Source organism: Hypoxylon fragiforme, assembly GCF_022984875.1.
Source record: "Hypoxylon fragiforme strain CBS 206.31 chromosome Unknown GGS25scaffold_7, whole genome shotgun sequence".
In the NCBI taxonomy this organism is placed as follows: domain Eukaryota; kingdom Fungi; phylum Ascomycota; class Sordariomycetes; order Xylariales; family Hypoxylaceae; genus Hypoxylon; species Hypoxylon fragiforme.
Genome location: NW_026054762.1, coordinates 2,475,674 through 2,492,379, shown reverse-complemented (window position 1 = coordinate 2,492,379; position 16,706 = coordinate 2,475,674). Strand labels below are relative to the sequence as shown.

At 35.0% G+C, this 16,706-nt stretch overlaps 3 protein-coding genes across 3 annotated transcripts; all 3 read left to right on the top strand.

Moving 5' to 3' along the window:
• Positions 1 to 3,670: 3,670 nt before the first annotated feature.
• On the top strand, positions 3,671 to 6,046 carry GGS25DRAFT_533384 (glutamine synthetase; the record flags this gene model as incomplete). Its single annotated transcript, XM_049265669.1, has 5 exons — positions 3,671 to 3,673; positions 3,775 to 3,807; positions 3,935 to 4,027; positions 4,635 to 5,315; positions 5,371 to 6,046. 5 exons carry the CDS (start codon positions 3,671 to 3,673, stop codon positions 5,647 to 5,649), a joined length of 1,089 nt encoding a protein of 362 aa, XP_049114971.1. The 3' UTR covers positions 5,650 to 6,046.
• Positions 6,047 to 12,377: 6,331 nt separating this feature from the next.
• GGS25DRAFT_500711 (uncharacterized protein) lies at positions 12,378 to 12,979 on the top strand. The gene has a single exon (XM_049261868.1). It carries the CDS (start codon positions 12,586 to 12,588, stop codon positions 12,820 to 12,822), a length of 237 nt encoding a protein of 78 aa, XP_049114970.1. The 5' UTR covers positions 12,378 to 12,585; the 3' UTR covers positions 12,823 to 12,979.
• Positions 12,980 to 15,003: 2,024 nt separating this feature from the next.
• GGS25DRAFT_515208 (LEM3/CDC50 family protein) lies at positions 15,004 to 16,412 on the top strand (the record flags this gene model as incomplete). Its single annotated transcript, XM_049263058.1, has 3 exons — positions 15,004 to 15,204; positions 15,269 to 16,052; positions 16,132 to 16,412. The coding sequence occupies 3 exons, from the start codon at positions 15,004 to 15,006 to the stop codon at positions 16,410 to 16,412; spliced, it is 1,266 nt and encodes a 421-aa protein (XP_049114969.1).
• Between the last annotated feature and the right edge of the window lie 294 nt (positions 16,413 to 16,706).

The window sequence follows — 16,706 nt, the reverse complement described above, 5'->3', positions numbered from 1 at the left end:
CCATGTCTTTCAGCGAGCATACGGTGAACTTAGGTTCAAAGTGCTCTTTCCTTCTCAGAATGCTGAAGTCCCATCATTATAGCAACCTAGGTATCTGCAAGCGCCCTCCCTCCTTCCGACGTTACCAACCTAGCTATGTAGGTACCCATACTTACATCATAACCGTAGACACCTGTGTAATTGTCCTCGGTAGATTTCATCCTACCCCTTGCTGACTTAGCTAGAGGGATGTGAATAGGGGATCCCTCACGTGTCTGGATTATCCAGTGTTTCGGGCACATTCGGACAATCACATAACCAGAAAGAGTAGGTAGGTAGTTGGTTAAGGAGAGAGTTTGAACTGCACATGCAAAATGAGCATTGCATCTATACTTACTTACCTCCTACCTTAAGTATCTCATGGTTAGATACATATGTATGGAGTATGTATGTAAGTTTGCAAATATAGTTCTGCCGTGTTACTGTCGAGACACGTCAGCTCATCTATACGGAAGTTGGAAAATGACAATTAAGAAGTGGAATTGATTGGCGAAAAGGGCAGCTGATGTGTATACTATATTATATGTACCTACTATACTTCGTATGTATGATGTAACTATCTACTCCGGACTAATTGCTCCAAGCAAGGGAGAAGCAAATTCACTCCAACAGACGAGGCAAAGAGAACATTAAACGTACATACGTAGGGCGTAGTAGGTTCATTGGAGAAGGGAAAGGGCTTTCTTTCAAAATCCTCGTGGCAATGGTTTGGAAATAGTATAGTCAGTAAACCAGTGAGGCATTAATTCCGGTTGAAACAGTTTAAGCACCTCGGGAAGAGCCTTGGCCGCTAAAATAGTCGAATAACTTTACGTACTGCGTACAAGATGGAATTGAACAATAAAAAGTAAAACCGACCAATCACAGACAGGCGATAACAATAAGACGCCGGTCCCGATGCTAATTCTATGGCGTCGCACCAACCCCGCAATCTACTTAATTACTTCCTAGGGTCAAACTTTGGGGTCAGATACATTTTTCTGTAAGCTGAAAGGCGGGCAGCCTGGTTGGACGGGGAGTCACTCGGGATCACGGTGAAGCAGTCCAATGAGATGTGTATTATTCTCAGCTTTTCAAATGTTTAAATGTAACTTCATGACACAAGGCTAAGGAAAGTTGGGGGTGATGAAATCGAATTTGTCAAACCTCGAATTTGATATTGGGGGTCTTGACTTCAAATGGTCTGTCTACTACATATGTACTACCTATGTAGGTATGTACCTATGTATGAAGGCATGTATTGTACTTGAATACTATGTACCGTAGGCTAATGTACCGTAACCTACCTTGCAAGTTCAATGTTGAGAAACAACAATTTGGAAGTTATGGAAACTAAAGTTCGATACTCAGACACATGCATGCATGCACTGCCATGCAGGTAGCGAACGATAAATTATGTAACCTTCGTGAATGTCATTGTCAATAGGTAACATGCTTGGGTAGGTTACATAGTGTAGTACCCATATATTATCTAATATCCATAAGGTTGGGTCTTGGGTGATGTTACTGTTGTTGACACATATCTGGTTCTTAAATAAGGGGTACGCGATAGAGAAGAGAAAGTTAGAAGTTAGAGAAGTGGTTTAAGTGACAACTAGATGAATGACTCAAGCCTTCTGGGTCCGAATCGCGGGCCCCGAACAATGCTCGATCTCACTATGCCCCACATTTCCCGCTTGCTCCTTGTAGGGAAGATACCTAGTTACTAAGTTAGATACCTCTAGTGCTATCCACAATATCGGACGGTTGGCGGCAATTCGGGTTGATTCTAGCCAAGAATTATCGTGCCCATCATCGAGTCAGCTCGGCTACCCCTAGGTAGATATTCAGACTGCGAAGTTCGAACTTGTAAATAAGCTTCAATTGTGATTATAGTGTAGTTGGAAATAGTTATGAGTTATGAATAGCACCTATAGCAACATTGAATTGGAAGAAGTCCCGTCCGCATCGCATATTCTAGGTAGGTACATGTACATAGATGGACGGAAAAGCGCATAGGTAACACACGGATGTAACGCAAAGGGTCAAACTTGCAGAAGATGGGCATTACACGCAACGAATAATGCACAAAGGAAAGTCATTTTTGGGAGCCACCTCGAATGCTAATAATAAATTTGTGATATGTCTTAGACTTTGAAAAAGTTTTCGTTATGATCGACTTCGAAGCTTCTCCCTTGGGAGTGCAAGTGTGGGAAGGCTCCTGCGCGAGTTGCATATTCCCGTTGCTTCTTGGACACCAAGATCAACACGGCACGATACCATTACTCAATCTTGCCAGCGAGCTCAGAGTCCAGACTCTCAAAGCATTTGAGGATGAAAGCAAATTTGTATATCGTATAATAGTAGGTAGTGAATATAGGGGAAGGCGGGGAGGTCAATAATAGATACTACATATTACTTAGCTGTTGGAAACGAGACTCCAGGTTCCACGACATTGGATCCCGTGTTGAAGGCACAGCCAGGAACTAGTGTGAGACCGGGTAATTCTAACGGTTAAGGGGTTGCCATCGTGCGTGAGTTCTAGAAGAATTAAAAGAGGGTATTCTTAAACCAGCTGGTTCAATTCGCTTACCAGGGCTGCCAGATAATCGAAATCCCTCCAATGATTAGTGGTAGCCCAACCTAACCTCACCTTGGGCACCGAAGAGTTTCAACTTATGTAGGTACATAGGTAATGCTGTGTATAATCTATTTGATCTGTGAATATGTAGAGCAGATATACATATACATACATCAATACTCACAGTACCGAGATAATTCCAGGTTTGAATCTAGGTACATACCGTATATGTATCCACATCGTAATGGCGGCGCACCAGCGTACCTACATACTACATAGTACAATACTTATGTAGTGGTAACCTGTCGGAACCCCACCAACCCACTCCCTCACCTACGAAGATATGGATTGCTATGTAGTAACATTAATGGATATGTCAGTCGTAGAGGTACAGGAAGGTAGAAAATCTGATACGTGTTGTACACATGTAGTACAGGTAAATGAAGGTAAAGACAAAGGTAAAGCCTTGAAGGTAAAGGTCGTGAATGGCATGTAACTGCAACTGTAACTATAACTTTGATCGGCCATTTGCATATTGTAAAGATGCAGGATTTGGGACGAAGTGGGCGGTGGGTTGAGGTGGGGTCTAGCCCCAACTTTGTAGCATGGTCCCACCCCTGTCATTGATATCCGGTTCCTGCCCTGACCTGACTGTAGGAGGGAGGTACATAGGTACATAGTACCTAGTACTAGCCTACTACTAGGTACCTAGCACACACATTTGAGACTTTTGAGTCCCGTCTATCGAAGCCTTTCAGCGCCACGAGCTAGACTACGGCGTCTTATCTTTCAATGGAGTGACTTTTTTTCAATGTTCACAACTAAAATCTTGTCCGGCCAACTGATTATTCCACATAAAAGCCGCAGTTGCCCCCCCGCAGTTAATCTACTTTGCTTCTCTTCCTATCCGTCTCCCATTTAACTTCTTCTCTACTCCCCAATATTCTCTCTCTCCTTGAATAAATTAATCACTTCCTTCATTCGAATATTGTCTTTGGAGGACATACCGTTTGCGACAACATATCCTATAAAAAATCATTTAGATCGTCCTAATTCGTCAATACCGCTACCATGGTGAGTCTCGCCCTACCCCCTTTGAACCCCACCATCTGGTCATCGCCAGCCAATTACCCCTCACCTTTACGCGAATATTTGCTAATAGATTGCTCATCCAGGCCGACAACCACTATGTATCGTACGCTGAGAATGTGAGCACGCGATTATTATTCAAACACATGGGCAGGATGCATTGTTGGCGTTCAACGCTGCGACTCTGCGATTCCTACGCTCATTCACCCCTATGGACAATGGCGCTGACCTTAGATGCTTTGATAGCTCATGAAATACATGAAGCTTGACCAGAAGGGAAACGCCATGGCGGAGTACATCTGGATCGATGCTCATGGCCACGTTCGATCCAAGAGCAAGGTACGTAATTTGCCTCACCTCCTAGTTCTATTCTTATCTCGGTCGAATCGTTTGCATTCCTGTTACATGATACCCTCGTACCTAGGGTAAGCTCGGTGCTTTGGCTATGACAGGGACGAGCCGGATCCCACAAGGACCCTGATTTTATCAGTGTCTAAGTGACGCCCCACGAGTTTCTGATTCGTGGGAGCGTGCCAGTCTTCGGGCGGTTCTTTTGGCTTGATCATCCTTGTTTAGACCATTACCCGGCTCGAACTTGATCGAGAATAGAACCGGCTTGCTCCGGTTTCGCCCCATTTTCTATCCACAGACCAACCCTCCATGTTACCGAGGGAGAAAAATAAATCCTTGCCCCCATTACATACACACCGCGAGTTAGCTCTTTGTCAAGAGCGCCCTTCCGGCATCCGCCTAGCTAAGACTAGGGCGTGTGGCTATGTGGGCAAGCATCGTCATTATTCGTATTTCGCGCCTAGTGGCGATCGGTATCATTGGTTGATCCCGTTCTGTTTGTTCCTTTGTGCCTTGGTTGCGCGACGCGCTTTCATTTTATTTTACGATTGATGAGAAGATGAAGGATATGCGCTAACTGCGATTTCACATTTAGACCATCACATCGATTCCCAAGGATGGCGACATCAAGCCCGAGGATCTCCCCGTCTGGAACTTCGACGGTTCTTCTACCGATCAGGCTCCCGGTGACAACAGTGATGTCTATCTCCGACCTGTCGCCGTCTACCCTGACCCCATGCGAGGTGTCCCTAACATCTTGGTCCTGGCTGAGTGCTGGAACGCCGATGGCACCCCCAACAAATACAACCACCGTCACGAATGTGCCAAGTTGATGGAGGCCCACAGCAGCCATGTACCATGGTTTGGTCTTGAGCAGGAGTACACTCTCTTCGATATGGAGGACCGACCTTACGGTTGGCCCAAGAACGGATTCCCTGCTCCCCAAGGTCCTTACTACTGTGGTGTCGGCGCAGGTCGGGTTATGTGTCGTGACATCGTCGACGCACACTACAAGGCCTGCCTGTATGCAGGAATCAAGATCTCCGGTACCAACGCCGAGGTTATGCCTGCCCAATGGGAGTTCCAAGTCGGTCCCTGCGTGGGTATTGAGATGGGTGACCAGCTTTGGATGGCTCGGTTCCTTCTCCACCGTGTCGCCGAAGAATTCGGTGCCAAGATCTCTGTCCAGCCCAAGCCCATCCCTGGCGACTGGAACGGTGCGGGTCTCCACTCCAACTTCTCCACCAAGGAGATGCGTGTTGAGGGCGGCATGAAGGTACGAATTCGTCATGTTAATCGTCTGATTGAATGTTTGACTAACTAGCATATAGCACATTGAGGAAGCGATCAAGAAGCTCGAGGGCCGACACAAGGAGCACATTGCCGTGTACGGTGAGGGCAACGATTTGCGCCTGACAGGCCGACACGAGACTGGTGCTATCGACCAATTCAGCTTCGGTATCGCGAACCGGGGTGCATCCATCCGTATCCCCCGAGAATGTGCCGCCAAAGGCTACGGTTACTTCGAGGATCGACGACCAGCCTCGAATGCCGACCCGTACCAAATTACGGGCATAATTATGGAGACGATTTTCGGTGCGGCGGAGTAGGTTGGAGGATACCCCTTTCGTTATGAATTTGCTTTACGGCGGAGCCACGTTACTATAGAACGGTAGTCTCTAAAGACATGAATTGATAAGGATACATTAATTATGAATATCACCTTTGTGCCAATTTTCTTGAACTTACCCGTGGCCGTCAGTGTATGATGCCTGCCTAGGTGCCTAGTGAAAGGGGAAGTTGTTATCATGAGGTCAGCCTCTTTTTTCTACAACATATCACAGGGATTGGCGCCGATCATGAATATTCAGGGTTTCCCAATAACTAATACTAAATGGTTTCAATCACTACCGCATAGGTAAATGACGGCATGATTAAAGGCAAGACGCTTCTTTGCAGATATTTGATTATATGTCTAATGCCCTATCATATGCTAAGGGTTGGATCGCGAAGTGCGTACCTAGGTAGCTACATGGTGTATGTGCCTATATGCAAGTCTTCTGATCGAGATAGCCTGAGATAACTGGCGACAAACTGCCCATCTGATCTGCCCATCTTACTGTAACTACTGCGTAGGTGTGTGACCCTTAACCCTAGGTTAGATGGGTGTTCCTCCTGAGCCAGATCGGGTAAGGTAACTGTTGTTAGGGTAGATTTAGGTTAGTAGATTTTACTCGTTTTCGACCAATCGCAGGAAAGTTAGGCTTTCCCGTTTCGTGGGGTTGCGTCTGTGACCTTCCTTGCCTCGATAGGGTATGCCGCTTGTAACCTCGATTAATAAGAGTGGTGAGAGAGGAGACAAGAGGGGATGGGGGGATGGGGGGGCCACTATTATACTACGGTTGTAACATGGTATGATGGAGATAACTAATGGAGCACGAGTGGATGTGGTAGGTAGGTAGTTGATCCGAGTTGACGTCATTTGGATCTACCGAGATAGGTAACTGGGTAAGTTGGAATAGGGGGTCCCAGGCACTCCTAGTCTTCTGGCCCCCTGTCTATTAATGGATTTAATCTAGCCGCTTTTAAGATAGCGCGGTACATTGGAAAGAAAAAGATAAATTTCTATAATATAATTGGTTAAAAAAGTTTTAATTGCTATTTTAAATATAATTCCTTAAATTTAATTAATTAAACCATTTTATTATTTCCTTTTAAGGTTAGCTTTTTTTTAATTTTAATTTTAATGTAAATTATATATTTAATTTAAATAAACGTTTTATTTAAATTTAAATAAACCTTAACTTATTTAAAAGGTTTAAACTTTTTTATTAATCGTTTTAAGTTAATATATTTAACTTTAAATAAATAATTAAATTAAAAGTTAATTTATTACTTTATTTACTTTTTTAAAAAGTAACTTTTTAATTAAATTATTAATTTTAATTAAAAAAATTATTTAAGTTGTTTTAAATATATTATATAACTTATAAAAGGTTTAAATTTAATTAAAAAATTTAATTTAAATTAATTAAAATAATTATTAATTTATTTTTATATAATACTTCGTATATAATTAATATTATAAGTGTTAATAAATAAAGTTTATTAAATATATTATATATTATAATATAATAATAAGTAATAATATATACGTTATTATATTATAATAACGTTAAATAAAATATTAAATACGTGATATATAATTATATTAATATTTAAAAAATAAAAAAAAATTATTATAAATAATTATTTAAATAAATTTATTTAAATGCGTAATTATATTATATAATTACATATTATTAATTATTATATAATTAACTTATATTTTTTATTCTTTTTTAATGATATTTTAATATTAATAAAATTTTCTTTTTATAATAATGTAAAATAACGGTTTAAGGAATATATTATTAAAGTATAAATTAAGTTATTATTATATGGTTACGCGTTTAATATATATAGTTTTAATTAATAAACGTTTTAAGTGTTTTATTAACGGTTAATTTAATTATTATATTAGTTAAGTTATTTTTATTTAAAGGCTTATAAAAGGGTTAAAAAAGGCGTTTAATTAAGGACTTTTTTTAAGGCGTGCGAAGAGTTTTAAAAGGGTTAATTATTAATTAAATGCTTTTTTTATAAGCTTATAAAGGGCTTTAATTAAAAATTACTTAGGAAAACGTTTTTTTAATAAAAAAAGGGGGGGGGTTAGTTATTAATTGCGACGGTGTTTCTTTATTATAAGTGCTGGGGGGGGGGGGGTTTTAAGTGTTATAAGTTAAAGGTTTTTAATTATGGTTAAAATAATTAAAAAACGCGTTTAATGCGTTATTTTAAAGTTAAAAATATTAAAGGTGTTATCGATAATAATTAATCGTTTAATAACTTTTATAATTTAATATTAAGGGTTATTATATTTTATTTTTTACCATACTTTAAAAATAACAATAAATATAACGTTTAAATTAAAAGTAATATTAAAGTAATAAAAAAACGTTATTATTAATAACTTATAATATTATTAAATAAGGGTATTATAAAATATAAAATAATTTCTTAAATATAAGGATAAAATTTAAAATAAATCTTTAAAAAAAGGGATAAAAATTTGAAATAAACGTGTAAAGGGTAAAATTAAATAATAAAATTTTTTTAGCTTTTCTTTAAAAAAAATATTTAAAAGTGATTTATTAACTTATAGCTTTTTATAATTTTTAAGACGAGTTTTTAAATTATTTTTAAATATTTTTTTTTTTAGAAATCGTTATATTAACCAAAGAAATTTTACTTATTTAATTAAAAAATTATCTTAAAAAGTTAAAAAAAAGTTAAAAGTTAAAAATAAATAATAAAAAAAAAGGTGTGGTTATTTAAAAAATATAAATTTATAATAAAATTTAAAAAGTTAATTAATTAATAAAAATATATAAAAAAGAAAAAAAAAGTTAAGTTTTTAACGTTTTAAGTTAATTATATATACATTAATAAAATTTAATAAATTATAATAATAATAATTATAAATAATTATTCCCGTAGTTATTTAAATTTAATAACTTATATATATATATATATATTAATTCTTAATTTTAATCTTTAAATTAACTTATATTACTTTAATTAAAGTAACTTTAAATAATCTTTTTAATAAGATATATATAATTTTAATTATTAAATAATATTAAATTACTTTAAAATTTTATTAATAATTTATGCGTTAAAGCTTTTACGGTTTTATTAATATATAAGAAAAGTATTAATATAATAATAAATATTAAATATAATTAATAAATAAAAATAAGTAAATAAAAATATAATTAATAAATAAAAATAAAGTTATAATTAATCCATAATTAAGGATATAAATAATAAATAAAAATGAAGTTATTAATTAATTTTTTAATAATTAAAAAATTTAAAGATTTTTTAAGTAAATATATTACTTATTTTTTAAATAAATCAAGATAATATAAGGGTTAAAGGTTTTTTAATCGTAATAAAAAATAAGATTTAAAAAATTAATTAATTAATTAATATATAAAAAAGAAAAAAAAAGTTAAGCTTTTAACATTTTAAGTTAATTATATATACATTAATAAGGTTTAATAAATTATAATAATAATAATAAAAATATATTTATACGGTAATAATTATAAATAATTATGAAAATAATTATTCATTTATTCATGTTTATTATTAAAATATAAATGTGGTTATAAACGTGGATAACCACTTTTATAGTTATTTATAATTATTATTATATAGGTATTCTTATAATTATTATTATTATAACTTATTAAACCTTATTTATATATATATAATTAGCTTAAGACGTTAAGAGCTTAGCTTTTTTCTTTTCTTTTATATTTTCTATTAATTAATTAACCTTTTAAATCCCATCATTTAATAATATTTCTTATTATAATTAAAAAACCTTTAACCTTTATATTATCTCGGTTTATTTAAAAAATAAATAATATACTCACTTAAAAAATCCTTAAACCTTTTAATTATTAAAAAATTAATTAATAACCTTATTTTTATTTATTACTTATATTATTATTTATTTATAAACCTTATTTTTATTTATTAATTAACCATAAATCTTATCCTTATTCCTTAATTATATCCTTATTTTACTTATCCTTATTTATTAATTATATTATTATTTATTAATCTTATCTTTATTTATTAATCACATCTTTAATTATAAATTAATTATAACCTTATTTTTATTTATTAATTATATTCTTATTTACTTATTTTTATTTATTAATTATATCGTTATTTATTAATTATATTTAATATTTATTATTATATTAATACCTCTTCTTTACTCTTTTTAAATCCAACCTTTAACCAACTTATTTCAATATATTTAACATCGATTTAACACCTATTAAACGTAATAAATACTTTCCTTAATTAAAAAACGTTTATAGTTAAAACTATCCTTATTACTTTAATTTTCGGTCCTTTTAACCGATAAAATCCTTTAATTCTCGGTCCCCTTAGCTAATAAAACCCTCTAACACAACTATTTAACATAATTATCTTAGAAATATTATTCCCTTTATATTTTTATCCTTATATATTAATAAAACCGCAAAAACTTTAACGTATAAGCCATCGATAAAACCTTAAACAATTAAACACCACATTAACCATTTAAAGCTTAAACACATATATCCCATTAAAAAAATTATCTAAAATTACTTTAATTAAAATAACATAAATTAACTTAAAGATTAAGATTAAAAATTAACACATATATATAATAAATAACATAACACATATATCCTATTAAAAAAATTATCTAAAATTACTTTAATTAAAATAACACAAATTAACTTAAAAATTAAGATTAAAAATTAATATACATATATAATAAATAACGTAAACATTATCTTTTCCATTAAAAAGGGGGTGATATTAAAATATAAATATAATTATAAACGTGGATAACCACTCCCATGGCTATTTATAACTATTATTATATAAGTATCCCTATAATTATTATTATTATAACTTATTAAACCTTATTTATATATATATAGCCAGCTTAAGACGCTAAGAGCTTAGCTTTTTTCTTCTTTTTTATATTCTTTATTAATTAATTAACCTTTTAAGTCTCATCATTTATAATTATATCTTATTAATAAAAAACGTTAAAAAAAATATACGGTTATAATTAATAAAGTTTAAAATAATTAATATAAAAAAATATAATTAATAAAAAGCGTTTATTTTAAAGAAATATAATTAATAAAAAGCTTTTAAAAAAAATATATAATTATTAAATAACTAACGTTAAAAATAATTTAATTAATTTTAATTTTCCTACACGGGTTTTTAAGAATTATAAAGGTATTTAATAACGTAATTAATTTAATAATTTCCTATAATAATTTCCTATAATAATTTCTTATAATAATTTTTTAAAAAAGTTTTAACATAAAAATATCCTCTAAATAAAATTAAGAAAAATAAATAAAAGAAATAAAAGAAAAATATATAAGAAAAAAAAAAAATTTAATATAAAATAATTTTTCATAAAAATTTAAAATTAAATAACGATAATATAATTATTATTATTTTAAATAATTATATTTTTTAAAATATTTTATAAAAAAATTTATAAATTAAAAAAAAAAATAACTTTTTTATAAAATAATTTTACTTTTATAATTATATAATAATTTTATAATAATAAAATTATAAAATTTAATAATTTTAAAACTTATTTAAATCTTAAATAATAATATTAATTAAAAATTTTTAAATAACTTTTTTATAAAATAATTTCCTTTTATAATTATATAATAATTTCGTAATTATAAAAATATAAAATTTAACGATTTTAAAACTTATTTAAATTTTAAATAATAATATTAATTAAAAATTCCTTTATACGTTAATAAACACGATTTTATAATTATATAATAATTTTATAATTATAAAACTTTAATATTTAACGATTTTAAAATTTTAATATTAATATTAAAACATAACTATAAACGTGGATAACCACCATAGCTACTGCTATATAAGTATTTTCATAATTGTTATTATTATAATTAATTAAACCTTATTTATGTATATATAATTAGCCTAAGACGTTAAGAGCTTAACTTTTTTTTTCTCTTTTATATTTCTTTATTAACTAATTATTTAACCTTTTAAGTCCCATTAATTAATATATAATTTATATAATCTTACTTAAGCTTTAAAGTTAATAAAGTTATATTTTTTTATTTTTTTTTATTTAAATGTTTTATAATTTTTTTATAATAAATTACCATTAAAAAATTCACTACTTAACTTATTTAATATTTTTTCTTTAAATACCTTATTATTTTATAATTAACTTATTAAGTCGATTATTAATTAATATTAATAAATAAAGTTTATTAAATATATTACGTATTATAATATAATAATAAGTAATAATATATACGTTATTACGTTATAATAACGTTAAATAAGATATTAAACACGTGATATATAATTATATTAATATTTAAAAAGTAAGAAAAAATTATTATAAACGGTTATTTAAATAAATTTATTTAAATGCATAATCACGTCACGTGATCACACATTATTAATTATTGTATAATTAACTTATATTCCTTATTTTTTTTTAATAATATTTTAATAATAAGGTATTTTTATAAAAATTAAATAATATAATTAGTTAATTAATAAAGTGATAAGATTTAATTAATTAAATAAAAAAGAAAAAATAATTAAAAATATAATGGTAGAAGTATATAAATATATAAATTAAAAAGCGGAACCTTTATTAAACCGCACACTTTTATTAGCTTTTAAAAGATGCTACTTTACAGGGGGCCAGAAGACTAGGAGGGCCTGGGACCCCCCATTCCAACTTAATTATGGTACAGTAGGGGAAGAAGGCACGTGATGTATTGGTAGCCCGGGTTAGATGTTTGGAAGGATTATCGTGATCCTCGAGGGAGGGAAGGGGGGTTCGATTACCTCATGGAATTGCTGTGTTGGGTAAGGTAGGCAGTGTGGTGAGTATGAAGAGGGGAGTTTTCGGTATGCATGTTTGTTGCCTGTACGAAGTAACCTTAGGCACTGCCCACTTTATCGGGTGTTCGATGGTCTTGTTTCTTCGGAACCCCCGAGGAGGAAATGTGGGGACTTTAACGGAGGTGATGGTGGTGCTGGTCTACATCGTATACCTAAGTGGATTGATTGCTTTTCAGAATGATGCCGATGTTGACGATGTGTTGGGGATCGGCATTACTACCTAGTAGAAGTTAAGGCATTGGTCACCCGTCCATCTCTGTATGAGAGGACTGGAATAAGGCAGCTATACCGTATCCGAATTTGAATCTTGAGCTGTCCTATTTGGGCATGGAATATTCTCTAGATGAGTGCTCTCGGAGAAGGGAATCGCTAGTTATCTAGGCTATACAGTCATGTCTAGGTTCGGTGAGAATCTAACTTATCTATACTTAGATCCTTAATATTCAGTTTACTTAAAATGGCCGTCGACTACTTGGCCCCGTGACTACTGATTGCTTGTTGGATCTGTATGTATGAGATATCTGTCTCTAAGGGGTTACGGATACACCTTAGTAGGTACCTACAAGATGGGATGACTTGTATGGTTAATACGAAGGCATTACCCATGCTGTATGCTAGACCTACATATCATTCTCATTCCGGCGCCTGGGTTAGTTAGAAAAAAAACATGACTGTCATGATTAGACCACTTCTACATTTGAGGCACTAATGAGGTGGCAGGTTTCTATATTTCCCATATTCATACTTCACCAGTTATGTATAGGTCTAGGTTGCCAAGCATATATGGTTGTTAGTGACACCCCAGAACTATGCGGTCTTGACGGGATTCATCCTATGACTCTGAATTTGAAGCCCCTTTCCCACTCTCTAGAAAGCATGACAAGATCAAACTCAAACTCAGCTGCCGTAGTGATACTGACGCCTAACTTGCTAACCTAGGCTGTTATGCTATTGAGCTATCTGTGGACGGGGCTCTGACAAGATACGCTAAGTATATTGAATTTGTACTTGCACTATTTTCAAGTCGAATGAGTAGCTATTGATATAAATAAGGGTCTTAGCTAATATTGTAGAACAGGAACTTAGTGGCTAGTTATCTGTCCTGAGCGGCGTGCTCAGTGATTTCAGGGTAGACAGTTAAGATAGGTACGTTAGTGTGTTGCACTGTCACTTGTAGTCATCCGTCATCCTCCTTAGGATCGAAACTAGGACGTCGTAAGGATTGATGAAATTTGAAGGGGGAAATTAGCAGCAAAGCGAGAAAAGACAAAGAAAATGACGACCCAAATGAGTGTTAAGGTTGGGCCCATTCATACTAACGTAGGTTAGAACATTGAAGTAGGCTACCTGAAGGGTGGTGGCATCTTATGGTCTTTCTGATATATAATTTCCGTGTTTGTTGAACTATGAATATGCTGTAGCAATTTCAATGACTGTACCTAGTACGTATGTAGTATTTACTGCCAATGACCTACCTACCTAGGGGCAAGCTAGAATATATGCAGTTACATGTACATATTTGTAGCCTGCCTAGCCTCCTAGGAAACGATAGAGATCCTCGGATAACAATGATGGTGTTCTGCGCCTTCTAGGTTCCGCCTTGTGACAGCCATCAGTACATCTAGATATAACGAACCGCAAGTATATAAATTTTCACAACCAAACCTTTGACGTCTAGGTGGGCTGAAGAATGGTTCACGTTTCCTCTTTGCATAACCCTAGAAATCATATCGATGGAAATCGATATATGATCAACCTAGAGCTATTGAAGAAGGCTGATAATTGCAATCTAACTAACGTCCTAAAGCAATCCATCCCAAAATTTCTGAATTCTAATCAGGGAAAAAACACAATCATGGGTATCATAGGATGTGAATGTGGTGAACTACGAATGCACGTGATATTTACTAGTGTAGTTATGTCGCACGCTGTTTCTATATATAGGACCTGCTATATCTTACGTAATGCGATGATGTAGTATGGGAAGGGTGGCTGAGTAATGGTAGTGTTTTGTCCAAATCTAAGCCACAGTATGTGCCAATTGGCACGTTAGAGAATCACGGTTGCATTCCTTTATGGCTGAGCTGATCTCAATGTTGCGATCTATCTCAACTCCCACTTCGTGATTCTGTCATCAACATCTACCAATTCAGGTCGCATTATTTCCATACCCAGGACGAACTAAAAATTCCTATGCGCTTTTCAAAGTAACCATCTAGCACAACGGCGTCAATCGTAAGCCTGAAAGATTAATTACCGGTCGCCCCGAATTCCCCGAGAGTCCGTATCAATTAAGTTAGCGATTGAGTGACCGACGTAGACCTTCGTTTCCGATTCCGCCGTTGTCCCTCTTCAATAGTAGCTATTGATTAGTCTCTATTTGAGGGAAAATCAAGTCTTTCAAGATGGATGACTCGCCTGCCGAGAGCATCGACAACTCCAAGGAGAAGAAGAAGAGCAGAAGACCAGCCAACACTGCCTTTCGCCAGCAACGCTTGAAAGCATGGCAGCCTATTCTTACCCCCAAGACTGTTATCCCGCTCTTCTTCGTCATAGGAATCATATGTGCACCTATTGGTGGACTGTTGATCTATGCTAGTTCTACTGTATGTCATTCTTGATGAATATCGGACATTGCTGGAATCGTTACTGATAGCCTTTGTCTTCCAGGTCAAGGAATTGCGCATCGATTACACCAACTGCTTCCGCGATTCACCTACCGACAAGCCTACTTTGATGGACCCGAGCCTCGTCCACCCGGCTTTCAAGACGAATAACACCATCAATGCCATGTGGCAGCACAACACAACAGATTTTGCCTACGGAGCCGTTACCGTCCAGAATCTCACAAAATGTACTCTCACCTTTGATATACCTGAGGAGATGTCCCCACCGGTTTTTCTCTACTACCGCCTAGAGAACTTCTACCAGAACCACCGTCGCTATGTTGCCTCGTTCTACGACAAGCAGTTGTTGGGTAACGATGTTTCGCTCTCTGATGTTTACAGCTCCAGTTGTCAACCCCTGGCCACTTCAAACGAAACGTACAGCAACAGCAAAGCCTATTATCCCTGTGGCCTAATTGCAAACTCATTGTTCAACGACACTCTTATGAGTCCTATACTTTTGAATGTACCAACAACAACAACCGGGGACAACACGACTAGTCAGATTTACGAAATGAAGAATACCTCGATCGCTTGGGAGTCAGACAAGGCCCTGTACGGAAATAGAACAAGCACCAACTACGATAATATTCTTCCGCCCCCGAATTGGCAGATTAGATACCCTGGTGGTGTCTATTCCGACTCGGCGCCCCCGCCAAACATACACGAAGATGAGCACTTCATTGTTTGGATGCGGACGGCAGGGCTACCAACCTTCAGCAAGCTGTACGGTCGAAACGACACGAGCCCTATGTTAATCGGCACATACTCTATGGACATCATCGACAGTAAGCCTTCCAACCCCCCTTCCTACCAAATACGAACTTGTTAAGTAGGCATAAAGCACAGTTGTTAACATCGTACTAGACTTCAGAACAGACGTGTACCAGGGCCAGAAGAGCATTGTCATAACAACCCTTTCCGTCATGGGAGGGAAGAACAACTTCCTAGGAATTCTCTGGCTCGTCGTCGGCGGATTCTGCATTGCACTTGCGCTTCTTTTCCTTATCACCAACTTCATCAAGCCTCGAAAGCTCGGTGACCACACCTATCTCTCCTGGAACAATACTCCGGCCTCCGCCGCCGCAAAGGGCAAAGGCAAAGCAGCCCCGTCGATCGGCATGGCCAGCGGTCGCGATTTGTCGTAGGGGACTAATCTGCGACCCGCGGGTACAAGGCCGACGCCGGGGGGAGCGGGTGCGGGTGTAAGGGGTGTAGGCAGAGGTGGAGAAGGGCATCGGGGTCCAGCTGCGTCAGCGGACTCCCTGGCTAGGCTCGTCCCTTCAGTACCTGGATCTAGAATTTCAACTCCGCCGTCGGTGCCAGCGTCGCCGCAACGACCTGCACGCAGGATGCTGCGGTACCAGGGTGAGACGCAGGGCGAGAGCTCGCGGATAGGAGCCGCAGCGGGAGCAGCAGGCTCACAGCATTGATACAAGAGA